This window comes from Sardina pilchardus, chromosome 15 (assembly GCF_963854185.1).
Source record: "Sardina pilchardus chromosome 15, fSarPil1.1, whole genome shotgun sequence".
Classification (NCBI taxonomy): Eukaryota; Metazoa; Chordata; class Actinopteri; order Clupeiformes; family Clupeidae; genus Sardina; species Sardina pilchardus.
Window position 1 is genome coordinate 17,609,922 of NC_085008.1, and position 13,860 is coordinate 17,623,781.

The 13,860-nt window shown below is 42.8% G+C and overlaps 1 protein-coding gene across 3 annotated transcripts in view; it reads right to left on the minus strand.

Moving 5' to 3' along the window:
- Window positions 1-4,901: 4,901 nt before the first annotated feature.
- Window positions 4,902-13,860, minus strand: part of gabrb3 (gamma-aminobutyric acid type A receptor subunit beta3) — a 41,720-nt gene continuing 32,761 nt past the window's right edge. The window contains exons 8-10 of one of the 3 annotated variants that reach the window (XM_062556252.1): window positions 9,158-9,402; window positions 8,352-8,432; window positions 4,902-5,264 (exon numbers count right to left, since the gene is read on the minus strand). In XM_062556252.1, coding sequence (XP_062412236.1) covers window positions 4,902-5,264; window positions 8,352-8,432; window positions 9,158-9,402 — 689 coding nt within the window. Of the gene's footprint in view, window positions 5,269-8,351; window positions 8,433-9,155; window positions 9,403-13,860 lie in introns of all 3 variants that reach the window. The other 2 variants (XM_062556254.1, XM_062556253.1) reach the window with 2 other exon arrangements.

Genomic DNA, 13,860 nt, shown 5'->3' on the forward strand with positions numbered 1-13,860 from the left:
TGTGTGTGTGTGTGTGTGTGTGTGTGTGTGTGTATGTGTGTGTGTGTGTGTGTGTGTATGTGTGTGTGTGTGTGTGTGAGAGAGAGAGAGAGAGAGAGAGAGAGAGAGAGAGAGAGAGAGAAAGAGAGTTGTGTGTGTGAGAGAGAGAAAGAGAAAGAAAGAGGGAGAAAGTGAGTGAGTGTGTGTGTGTGTGTGTGTGTGTGTGTGTGTGTGTGTGTGTGTGTGTGTGTGTGTGTGAGAGAGAGAGCGAAAGAGAGAAAGAGCGAGCGAGAGAGAGATGTGAAAGAGAGGTGGAACAGAAGGCTTGACAGGCAGGCTGATATAGATGTTGTGTGCTCTGGGGGCTCAGTGAGAGTCTCCAAAGGCCCCTCACCTGACAGGCACGCCTGCTCACACTCAGGTCAAGAGTTCCAGCTGCAGCAGGGGGCCTTGCACCAGCCTCCCCAGTGGCCTCCATAGACACACACACACACACACACACACACACACACACACACACACACACACACACACACACACACACACACACACACACTCTCTCTCTCTTTCATACACTGGGACATTTACACACACACACACACACACACACACACACACACACACACACACACACACACACACACACACACACACACACACACACTCACACACATACACACACACACACACACTCACACACACACACAACACACACACACACACACACACACACACACACACACACACACACACACACACACACACACACACACACACTCTCCCTCTTTCATACACTGGGACATTTACACACACAAACACACACACACACACACACACACACACATACACACACACTCTCTCTTTCTCTCTCTCTCATACACACAGACACACAGACACAGACACACACACACACACACACACACACACACACACATACACACACACACACTCTCTCTCTCTCTCTCTCATACACACAGACACACACACACACACACACACACACACACACACACACACTCAAACACACCTGACACACACAAAAACACTCTCTGTCTTCTCTCCTTTCTTGCATGGTTTCTGGAAGTAAGCTATCTACATGTTTATAAATAAGCCAAGAGAAGCCATATCCAACCACTTCCCCAACTACACAAAGGCTGACATTTCAAAGACAGACATTCAGCCCAAGTAGCCCCCATCAAACGACGAATTTCATGGGTAGAACATGGACACACTCCATCAGAGTCCTGCCGCCATTTCACAGTGGCCTCAACCGATGGTTACCGCAGTATGGGAATGAGTGTGACAGTGCCGTGTGAGCTAGCATTACTGCATGTGGGAATGCACTGTGGATGGCAAAACAAAGAAGCGCCATCTTTTGTGACCATTTGCACTCTCAATTCAGAACAATTACAGAGTTACAAGTCAAGTACAGAAATAACAAGTGCCTGTAAAACCCATCATTACTGTTACTGCAGCCCCAGTGGATTTGGATTAAATAGAGAATGTGGTTACAGGTAAATCCCCAGCAGTGTAAGGTTGTTGTTCAGTCCCTACCACACACATCACATCCTCTGTGAGTTTTCAGGGACATTAATATGACTAGAATGCCTGTCATTCTCTTGACCTTGATCAGATCTTTAGAATATCTGAACTGGCTACTAGGAACATCCAATTCAGCAGTGGCCCCAACTCAAGAGACTGCATGGGTTTTGTGCCATTCCAGAGTATTCACCGTCTAATTTCATTTCCTTTTTTAAGATTAGTTTTGGGCATTTTGAGCCTCTGTTGATAGAAAATTGAAGTTATAATAGGAAATGAGTGGGGGAGAGAGAGAGAGAGAGAGAGAGAGAGAGAGAGAGAGAGAGAGAGAGAGAGAGAGAGAGAAATGGTTCCAGAAATGGCTTCAGGCCATGCATGGTCTGGGACACTGAAGATAACCCCTTTGCTATGGTGTAAGTGTCATGGCTTGTGAAGTCATGGCTGTGAGAAATAAATTGGTATGAACCCCAATTGTTTTGGCCTGGGCTCGCCCGCTGCACTCAACTCTACCTTTGTGATTATGATAACTTGTGAATTATTCAGAGGGACAAACAACAAAGTTACAGATAATAGCCTTTGTCCTGATAATGTTCACACATAAGTTGTTACATCATACAGAACAGCCAGCACTTATGCTTTGTGGCGTCCTCAGCTAACACTTGAGCTCTGCAGGCAAAGACTTAAGTCCCAAGTTTTGCGGCTTATGAAACCTAATAGAAATGCCAACTTCAAGAGAGAATGACTGTTTGCAGCACACACACACACACACACACACACACACACACACACACACACACATCTTACACTGTGTAACATGTGCTTTGTTCTACCGTCCTTTGTTCTACTGGTCAGATATATTGGAAAATTCTTAATTTCTCCAACGACCAGTCTAGTCTGGTCTTTAGAGAAATTAATAATTTTCCAGTATGTCTGAACAACACAGATCTGCTTTCAGATGTGTATTTTGCATAGGCTGGTGAAGCTGTGAACATCCCCAACATTGGAATAAGCATAGTCGTGCTAGAAAAAAAAATGGCCCTGAATGGTAATTTCAATGTTGTCTGTAATTCACTCTTTCAATATGATTTAAATTATTCTATCGTTAAATTAAATAATGAAAAGCACCTTAAACTGTATATCCTTAAACCGTTTGATGGGCAGACATGATAGGCAGTAAAACATAGGATGTGTGCTTTTTGTTCCAAGATCAGTATTTTAGGGTTTTCTTCTCTAAAGAGTAGACCTGCATGTTGTATCTGTTGTGGTAATCCCTAAGTGTAGATAGCGAGGACTATGAACACTGTCATATGAACGAACACCTTTAGCTCATTACTAAACTAAAAATGACCTTGTATGAAAGGGAACGTCAAACCAGTGTAACAAGCTGTCCCAAGTAATATCTGTCTTTATGTAACGCGCTTTGGGTTGCACTCAGTGCACATTACAGTAAATGCGCTATACAAATAAAAAGTACCTTGCCTTACCTTACCTACCTTACCTATCAATATCTATATTCTATTTTTATCAATATCATCTCTCTGTCGGTTTCTTTTTCCAACACACCCACACCCACCCACACCCACACCCACACCCACCCGCCCGCCCGCCCGCCCGCACGCACGCACGCACACACACACACACACACACACACACACACACACACACACACATGTTCAAGAAGAGAAGGGTGGTCAGACATTTCTGGATAATGTGGCATATATTTACAACACACAACAGAAGTCAGAGGAGGAGCAATAAAGGTTATGGTGAGCAACTGGCAACACAACAAAACCGTAAAGCAACCTTGACATGGCAGACAGTATACAATAATCATGTGGACGTGACTGTGGGCTGTGACCCTGTATAGCAATGTGATATACATCACTCGTTTATTCCTCGGCAAGATCCACAGTTCCTACTGTTTGGCTGTGACTAAAGTCTGTTGTGAGGAACAAACATCATAGTCACCTGTGACAAAATAATATCATGCTGTCATAATATCAAGTAAAACAGCTATGAAGTAACCATGTACAATAAGAATGATTATATTACAAAGTAATAGTTACAACAAGGAGTACATGAATGTGGCTATGCATATTATTAACAATAGCAAAAATATGTAATGGGGATAATTTTTTAATATTACTAGCATTTTCTGTTGGAACCTGAGGCAAGTTTTGTGTTTAGTACATAAACTGTGTAGTGAAACGAAATGTAATATCACTCAATGTTTTGAAACAAGGTACCCCGAAGGAACATAATAATCAAATATTTGAATATATTTGTTTTCAAGTTTAGGGACTTACAGTATAATCCGTTCAAAGAATGCCACACGTTCTGGCCAAAGGTGTTCTGTCTGGAACAGCCACTGTTTCATTTCATTTCAAATCCACATCAATGTCTGTTCATCACTAAAATGTCATAGTGAAACTCTGAGCGACAAATATTTAATCACCTTCTCTTGCCAGGATCCGTCAAAACTAATATCTCCATTGATCTTCCATAGCCTGTGATTTTTAAGAGCAACTTGTGTGTGAAAACAACCATAGAATGCAGAGAAGATGAAGAGTGCTATGCTGTTCACTGGGAGCTACTGAAGCACTTTGCTAGGAAATGGTGAACTGTGTGTGGCATACAATCATATCAAACGAAGGCAAATGGAAATCATCTTTCGAAAATATTTCACAAATTGGCGCTTGTTGTGAATATGGTAACTGCATGTACACCCCAAAACATACCGTTGTGGATGACGTGAAGAAAAAACACCAAACCTTAAAACCATGTTTATCAAAACCCACAGCCCTAAGTATATTGCATTATCTAAACTCAACATGGCAATGGCAATCATTGATCTCAACATTTGAATGCTATTGAGTATATTGGCATAAAGCATTTGTGTGAATAATGCCTTCCACTATAGCAACGTCATCAGGTCTGAGTTAATGTCTTGCTTTGTAGGGTGTTAAAATAACAAGGGGAGAGAGTCGCTGGGAGCATCATGCGAGAAGTCCAAAAAGGCTTCTGAGAGAGTTTGCCGTGTGTATGTACAGACGCACGTTTACAAAATGAAAAGTCTTGGTGCTGGCACTGCTCGTTGTGTTGCTATGTGAAAAAGATGTGTGTTTATGTGGGTTATGTTCACCAAGACAACAGTGCAGCTTCTCGTCACGGAAAAGACGTACAGCATTGGCCCATGTTAGTGCATATCATCATCATCGTCGTCCACGAACACTGCTCTCACTGCCTCCAGAGTTTGCAAATAGAAAAAAACAGAACATAACAAGAGATATGGCGCTGAAACACGTCCCTTGTCCCTTGATGAGTCTTTGTAAAAGGGTACAGGAGGGGGGAGGGGGGGGACGGACGACATCCCGTCTGTGGCGTTAATTCACGTAGTACATCCAGTAAATCAAATTGAAGAGTGAGAACACGGAGGGGAATATTATCCGTGACCATCGATCGATGGAGTTCACGTCCGTGAGGTCGGGGATTTTGATCTTGAGTTGCGAGGAGCGTCGGCGCAGCCGCGGCTTCTTGCCGTGGAGGCCGCCACCGCCGCCGCGCTCCATGCTGTGCCGGCCTTCGTGCCGCGGAGCGCTCTGTTTCCGGTACTGGATCCCTGAGTTGTCGAAGACCATGGAGGAGGAGTTGCGCGTCTCGCTCAAGCTCGTGGTGGTGATCTCGTTGCTGGCCACCTCGTTGTGGATCTCCAGGGTGGTCAGGAGGATGTTGCCCTGGGCGTCCACCTGCGAAGCACATGATAAACATCACGGACGAGGTTAGCACCATCAATCTCTGTTCTGCAGTGGTGGGCTACCAAGCTTGAGAAAGTAAACGTCTCAAATGTTTTTGTTTTTTTTTTGTTCTAACCAGGGGTGCGTTTCTAGAAAGTTAGCAACAACGTTGCTGAACCAAGATGGTACAACACAACATGCGATCAAACACCTGTTTCTAGAAAGCATCAGGTTAGATACACAGGTAGAACCAAAACATGGTGGGAGTTTTACTTTCTGAAGCTGGAGTTACCCACCGTGGCTGTTCTGAGATGATGATCCATGTTATTGTCCAATGCCTGTGCTAGATATGCATGCAGTATAAGGTAGCACTTTACACTAAGTGCACTTATACAGCTCTCTTACTTAAGTGATTGACAATATGCAGTTAGGACTAGGAGGTAGGAATATTCTAAATATGTGATATACAGTACTGACATACATACTTTACTTTATTATTAGCTTATTAACTGTTTAGTATAGAGTTCCTAAGGAGATTCAGTATACGGTTTGGACAAATACATATGCATGAAAGGAAAATAAATGACAAAACAAGTATGTTTTCATATGGTACTGTAGGCAAAAATGATTGAGTGATATACTGTAATGTAGTTGATGTCCCCATTGAGCAATAATCAGTAACCAAACCTTTACATTGATTACATTTTAAAAACTAACTCAAGTCTTCAGATTCTGAGTTTTTCTTCCTCAAATCAAAATGAGATTTACTAAATGAGATTAAATGGTGACCATATTAGGACAAGTCTTCTGGCTGGTCAACTGTAAATCCCATACGTGTAAACTCTCAGAGAGAGATGAAGAAAAAGGTCATCTGCAACCTTAAAATGAAATATTCATGCTTTACCTGAATGGTGTAGTTCATACTACCCATAGTAAAAAACTCTAAATAGTCATGCTGTTCTAAAAACTAAATCAATATGGTGCATTTTAATAATGGATTCGAGGCTTTTGAGTAGTTAAAGGTAGGGTATGGAATGAGCTTTGTTGGCCATTTTTGCAAAATCACTTGAAATCCTATTCCTAACCCACTTATAGCCACTAAGTTGGAAGCACTGAAATGGAAATTAAACACGTCAATCATCTGCGGAACGGGCAGGGCTCGAAAAACTCCAGCCAATAGAATTCCTCACCCCATACTATCATTTCACAGCTCGTTCGTCAATCTAACGTCTTACTCCTCTTCCTGCTCCCCCTCCCCACCGCGCGCGACCCTTTCGAAAGCTGGTGACCGCGAGTCAGTGCTGAAACGAAACCAACTGCCTGCTGCTGCACGTCCATGTTCCCCTCTTGTTGTATGTGTCACTTCATTTCTATACAAACTAACTAAGGCAGCGGATACCTACGGAAACTCAATCACCCACGCAATAAATAAGCTATGTAGCAAAAATTAAATTTTACCGTGACACGAAGAGTGCTGTAAACATGAAATCGAAACTTAACAGCTTGGAGCTACGGTGGAATAGGCGAAGCAACGGGCCAGCACTAAACTCGGATATTTCAGGAGATAATCGCCCTGGTAAGAACAAACCAGATTCTGTCACATATACACACCTATGGCTACTGAACCATATGTACTACAACCCTTTGGAGGTGAATAAAGAATGTAATTGGGGAAGTTGATGTGAGTGATTGTATGGAGACTAGAGCTCATAGTGCTGTAGACGCCAGGCTCGCATTTCATTTAGCCTGGCTCGCTCTCGCGCTGCGCATTTGAATTGTCGCTCGTGCATGGAGGGCGGGACTTGAGGTTGTATATGTTCAAACTCTGCCGTCCGTTTCGCTAATTCCGTACCCAACCTTTAAGATGATCCTTACCAAACATACTGTATGCACAAACTGTAAATCAGTTCATTCAAATCCTTGAAAGCTACCGCTATGGCAGATCTAAAGACATACCTAGTTTAGCACGTATAAAAGCTATACATTGCACCTTGGCTTTAAATCCTCTATATGCCAAGTTGAACATGTGACAACATTTCTCAAGGAGCTGGGCCTCTCATAGAGAAATGTTCAACAACTTTGTAAGTGAAAAAGAATCAGGAGAAACACTTTTATGGAGGAGCAGAAAAGTCTACCCAATAAGCTCAGATTAATTTTGTACGGCAAATACAATGCCCTGTGCAACAAAAAAACCCCAACAACAACACTGGGAGCATCATATTGATTCATACTTTAACAAAAATCCTCTCAAACGAGGTGTAGGCCAGAGGCATCAAACTCTGCAGATTTGTTCCATCACAGCAAGATACTTTATTGTACTGTAGCTGGTGGAAGATAGTTATGAGAAAAGTAATGTGTGTTTCCAGACTGAGCAATGCTGACATGGTGAGGCTATTTCCCACAGGGGAGGCCTCCTACAAATTCATTGTCTATCTGCTCTCACCTCTGAAATCTCTCCGGTGATAAATAATTCAACAGAACATAATTACGGCACAAACATCCCAGTAATAATCTGGATCAGTGTTCGTGATGGGTTTAGATGGAAATAAAATAATAATAAAAAAAGACAAAAAAAAAAGAACTAGGAGATGTAACAAAACACTCTGGGAGTGAGTGATGGAATGAATGAATGAATGAATGAATGAATGAATCAATCAATCAATCAATGAGTCAATCAACGTAATGCTTCTGTTGTAAACAGACTTTGTCACATTTGGAACACTTAAACGTGGGGACAATAAGCAGGGGGCGTACGGAGAGAGGAGCATCTTATCTGTGAATTGCACACATGAGCGAGAAAGGGGGCAAGGGTGAAAGAGAGAAAAAACTTGGGTGGAGGAGGCCGCCGACGTGGTACATTATACGCACGGAATGGAACAGCACAGCTGATCGACACAATGGTGTTGGTGTGTCACTTTAATCAATGAAGAGGGGGGAAAAAACAGCAACAAACTTTGCACAGAAGAGGCAAAGTTTCAGAGTGAGCAGAGGTACAGTACAGTAGGTGGAGGAGGACGGGGGGGCTCACAGATATACATGTGATGGCCAGTTGTGTCCACACACACACACACACACACACACACACACACACACACTCACCCCTTGGGAGTGACGGTGGCCTTGTACCTGATTGGACTGTTTAACAGATGATGGCTTGCAATTGCCCCCCTCCTGAACGGACTGGCCAGGACAAAAAAAAACAAAAAACAAAAACAAAAACAAACAAAAAAGAAAACAAGATAATCTCATTCATCTCCGCTCCAACTGAAGGAACAGCCTTAGAGACCTAAGGACTTGACCCTCACTCCACTCTGTAGTGAGCGAGGATCTTTTCTGTTGAGCAAGGCGGTAACCTCAGGAAATAGTCCGCTCCTCCTAAATGTTGATACAGCCACTAGAAGCAGAACACTGCTGGTCTTTGGAGCGTGACAAAGCCCATTATGTAACTCACTAGGGTGGATATCATGACTGTCCTGGAGGACTTGCTGTGTGTCAGTTCTAATTATATACTGGAGGGTTCTTTCAATGGAGAAGATTCCTAGTAGCGCTACATTCTACCATTACGTTTCCAAAATGATGTATCAATTTAGGTGAATTAAAAAATATATTCAAAACCTATACAGAAAATCAAAGATGTGTAGCAACTGAAAAGTATTAAATGAGTATTACAATGAAACTAAGGACATGACAAAAAGGTCTACAGAGCTAGGACAGTTGTAATGGACAGTGTCAAATTTTGTCATTTGTCAATGAGGCATTTTCAAGAAAGGCTCTAGAATCTCAACCCTGTGACTTTGTCACTGAAGCATAACTGCATTAGCTACCCATCACGACACACATTTTCTGAGAGAGCTCCATTTCAAGTCCAAACACCAACAGATATGACAAGATTCCGCGAGCCTTACCCGGTTGCCGTCGTATCTCGTGCGGTCGTTGTTCGCCTTCTCCGCTTTCTCCGCCAGCTTCTTCTGCATCTGTGGCCCTCTCCCGAAGAAGATGTAGTTGACAAACGCGTACTCCAGCAAGGCCAAGAAGACGAAGACAAAGCAGCCCATCAAGTACATGTCGATGGCTTTGACGTACGGGATCTTAGGTAGCGTCTCTCTGAGATGCGTGTTGATGGTGGTCATGGTCAGCACGGTGGTGATACCTGTAAGGGCATTTCATTCCAATTAGAATAATGTGTTTCGAAAACCTCAAATCCTATTCATGAACAGCAAGCAATGCAGCAGGCTGATACACAGCAGAATAAAAGGAGATGTTATGGAATGTGCTGCCATGTAACATGCAAAACCCCACGGATCATTTGAGGAATAATATCACACTTGAGAATGAGCAGGAAGCTTTGAAATTGCAAGATAAAAAAAATATGACACTTCACAGAGAGAGAGAGAGAGAGAGAGAGAGAGAGAGAGAGAGAGAAAAGATCGAACAGAGGGAGCTCGGATGAGAACCAAGACTATTCGCACAAACAGTGTTGGTTCGCGCCACCACCACCCACGCTGAATCTGGAGGCATCGGTGGGGTGGCGCACACTGAGAGCTGTTGGATTGGCGGGGCTCAAATGCCAGGTACATGAGAACTCTGATAAACCCAAATCATTTATTCATGACGTGTCGAACAGTTTCAAATGCACACACCGTGATATGTGGCACAGGCCTTTGAATCCTTCAGCAGGATCACTTGTAATGTACCTCCACCCCCTCCCTCCTTCTCCCTCTCTCTCTCTCTTTTTTCCTTTTCATCCATTTATTTTTCAACACAAAAATTCATTCATCATTTGCATTTCTGTCATGCATGAGGAGAGAAAGAAGAAGAAGAAGAAGAAGGAGAAGAAGAAGGAGAAGAAGAAGAAGAAGAAGAAGAAGAAGAAAAAGACGAAGAGGAATTCTCATGTCACTGACAACCTCTCAACCTTTAATGAGCCTCTTAAAAGTCATGCCATGCAGCACTTTGAGGTATTAAGCTTACAGTAGCTGGAAGTCTGACCTAATTAGTTAATCACAGCAGATGCATCATATAGGACTGAGGCCAGATATATGTATTCATCAACACCCCATACAGCATAAAACAGCATGGCTGATGAACAGTCTCCCTAGTAAACCTACACAAAAAAGCTCAGACCGCGAAGGCCCTGTTTATTCTCTCTCTCTCTCCCTCTCCCTCTCTCTCTCTCTCTCTCTCTCTCTCTCCTTCTTTGGTCCCTGAGTTGTTTGTTATCCTCCAATGATATTCATATTTCATTGCTGGAGCCCTTTTCACAGACTGCATAGAATTAATATTTGACCCAGACAGTAGTTTTCGATTCGGTTTATATTTGCCTGCTGCGCCGCCCTGTGATATTCAATTCTATTTGCTCTGAGTCACGCGTTGAGTCACAATCAGTTGAGAGAACGCCCGAGCCCCAGCCAGCGTGGTGCCGTGCCGTGCCGTGCCGTGCCGTGCCATGCCGTGCCACGCCGCCTCTGAACACGATGATTATCAGGCGCTCAGCGTACGCTGAGCAGGGATGCCTCTCTCCTCTCCCGGCCATCTTCCAAAAGCCACATTGCCCCCGTTGGTTCGTTCGTTCGTTGGTTCGTTGGTTAGTACGAGCAACCCTAGCATTAAGATTACTCCAAGGCCGTCATCCACATGACACTTTCACATTCACACCCTTTTTTTCACCCTCCTCTGTGGTGTATAAATATCACAGCTGGGGAGTGGGAAAGGACGCTTCATCATAGGGAGAGGGGGTGGCTGGGAGGGCAAGTGGATGCCATCCCAGTCAGTTGCCCAGCAAACGAGAGAGTAATTTAAGAGGACAGTATTTCTATTTGTGTTACAACGACGACGATGATGATGATGCTGCTCACAACACTATTATCTGTGTTAACAAATTCAGTCTCCACCACTAATGTGTCATAGTTAACATACAGTCCATATTCACAACATCATCATTTAGAAATATTGCCCAAGTCACACTGCAGGCAAATAATCATGCGCTGTGCGTTTTGTGCAAAATCTGAGATGTCTTCACCAAACATGGCTGTCAAGCATACCAGGCAAAAGTCATGGCTAATATTATAGCAACCATACCGGTTCCCTGAATTGTATTATGTAAAACAGCATATTCTGTCTTCAGTTATATTATACTCACTATTAGTGGAGTGGTACAGCTAAATCTTCCATACGCCTGTGCTCTGATGCTCTTCACAGAGCCCAACCACATTGCAGGTCTGACTCAATTATGACACCCAGATTCTGTTAATGGATATATTTGAGAGTCAGCAGGCAAGTCTCCACACTGCACTGTGTCTGGTTATGAACGAGACCTGTTCAGCTGGGCCTAATCTCTCAAAGAGTTTCTAGCTTAGAGCTAGCACTGACATTAATAGCGAAACGACTTGATCTTTAGAGCACTTCACGCTCCCAGTAACATGTCTGTGGTGATACCACACCACTACATTGTGACAAGCATAGCTTTAGGAATGGAGCCTGCCTCAGCCTTCAAACATGTGCCATTGATAATGAGTGGAGGTGGGGGGGTGGGGCACTGATAATGTGGTAAGAAATTACATTTTAGAACCTTGAAGCAAAACTTAAGATAGACTTCACTTCACTTATGGTCTTATGCTTATTTTCCCCAAATTTGGCAAGGTTACTCTAGCCCTCAAAACAAAGTTGACGGCCAAACAGCTGCCTGTTTAAATACGTATATATCTTTAATGAGATGTTGGCCTACTATACTGTGAGGGATTACCAAACAAGCTGTTTTTTTCATCTATGACATTACCATGTTAGTGAAAACTGAACTGCTGCTTGGCAGTAATGATACTGCTTGGAGTCCCTATTAGACTTTGCTTGCAGTTTTGCCCCATATCATTGCTGTCAACTGAATGAGAAAAGAAAAATGCTGAGCCTGCTGAGCATGCTGTTATTTATAATGTTGTTTTCAAATTAATTTCCTGGGAGGTTGTTTATACTTTGTTTGGTATACAGTATGTGTGATTTTTTTCTCTGCTATTGTTCACATGAGGCTTCTTGGACTGTTGCCACTAATGAATAAATGGATGCATATGGTCTTTCATGCATTTAGGCAATATGCTAAAATATGCCTCAAAATTAATTTTAAAAACATTAATATCCACTTAAGACACACCGCTTAATCTCAAGTGCCCAGTAACACACACAGTAGACTGCGAGGCAGGCAATACTTTGTGAAGTGTTAGCATAATCATTCACAGAACCCTCCACAAAGTTTTAAATAGAGCTCGCCAAGAGTTTAAATACAGCTCTCCACTGTCTTGCTATGAAAAATGTATGGTTTTGACATGTGTTCGTCTGACTGTGAGTCTTTGCCAAAGGTACCGATGAACCCTAAGCTGTGCAAATGAGATTCCAATGTGTGTTTCTGTTACAAGAAAGCCCTCAGACCCAATGACAAGCTGCCATATGCTCTACTTATATGTTGTGAGCAATGACCAGTTGGACGTTGATGAACTCATTAGCGAAGTAAGCAGTGTTGCACTTTTTCTTTTCTCGCACTCTTACAGTAAATGAGTTCATTAGTACCAGACTGCAACATCAATTCAGTCCCAGGACGTTTGTATTTCTGTGACTACTTACATAAGACTGCTAAAACTACAGATAAGACTATCAATGTCAGTGCAGTTTTGAGTAGCATTCTTATTGAACTCCTCATCATAAATGGGGACTTAACCATGTCATAACCAAGGTATCATACTATCATAAGTTTTCTAGACATGATTATTTCTAATGATAAGAGTCTCATGTCATCACTAACATGATTATCGCGAATGATCATGACAGCTCTTCTACCATTTGACACTATGACAGCTTATTAGCACATAGGCAACTTACAGTAATACCACGTAAGAACACATAAGGTGCTATGCCATGCAACATCCAAGGTAGCAAAATCACTCCCAAAATCAGTAGTGTAGTGAGACTGCTGTATCATCAGACAGTCAGATGATGTGATGTCTAAAACCCTCAAACTGCCTGTGTTGCGAGATCCATAATGTGTACATCTCAAGATGAAGGGTCCAAGGATGTTGTCAAGTCCAAGTGTTTTGATGTACCCAACTTTGTGATATTTTGTGGAGGGATTTGGGTGATTTGGATTTGGGTGAAGACGGGACATGCTGATAGTTATTTTCTGAAATCACTGGAAAGACATTCTTCACAGAACAGCCCAACCAAACATATGTCTTATATAACATGGGTACTATTGGGGGGAGAAATATTTTCAAAACAGGAGCGAAATAAGAAAATGTAATGGAACACAGACATACACACACAGAGAGACACATGCACACATACCCACACACATACCTGCACACACACACACACACACACAATATTTTACAAAGCATAAAAATACGGATGTCTGGTGCCTGAATGCTTCCGCTCTGATTTTATTTTATTTATTTATTTATTCATTTTTACCTTGATTTGAAAGGTCTGCGTCCCCAGAATAGGCTAGGGACAGGCGTGGGCGTGTTTTTTGTCCGCTCGGACTTACATAAAGGCCGACTTGTGCCTGTGTGTGTGAGTGTGTGTGTGTGTGTGTGTGTGTGTGCGAATGTGTGTGTGTGTGTGTGTG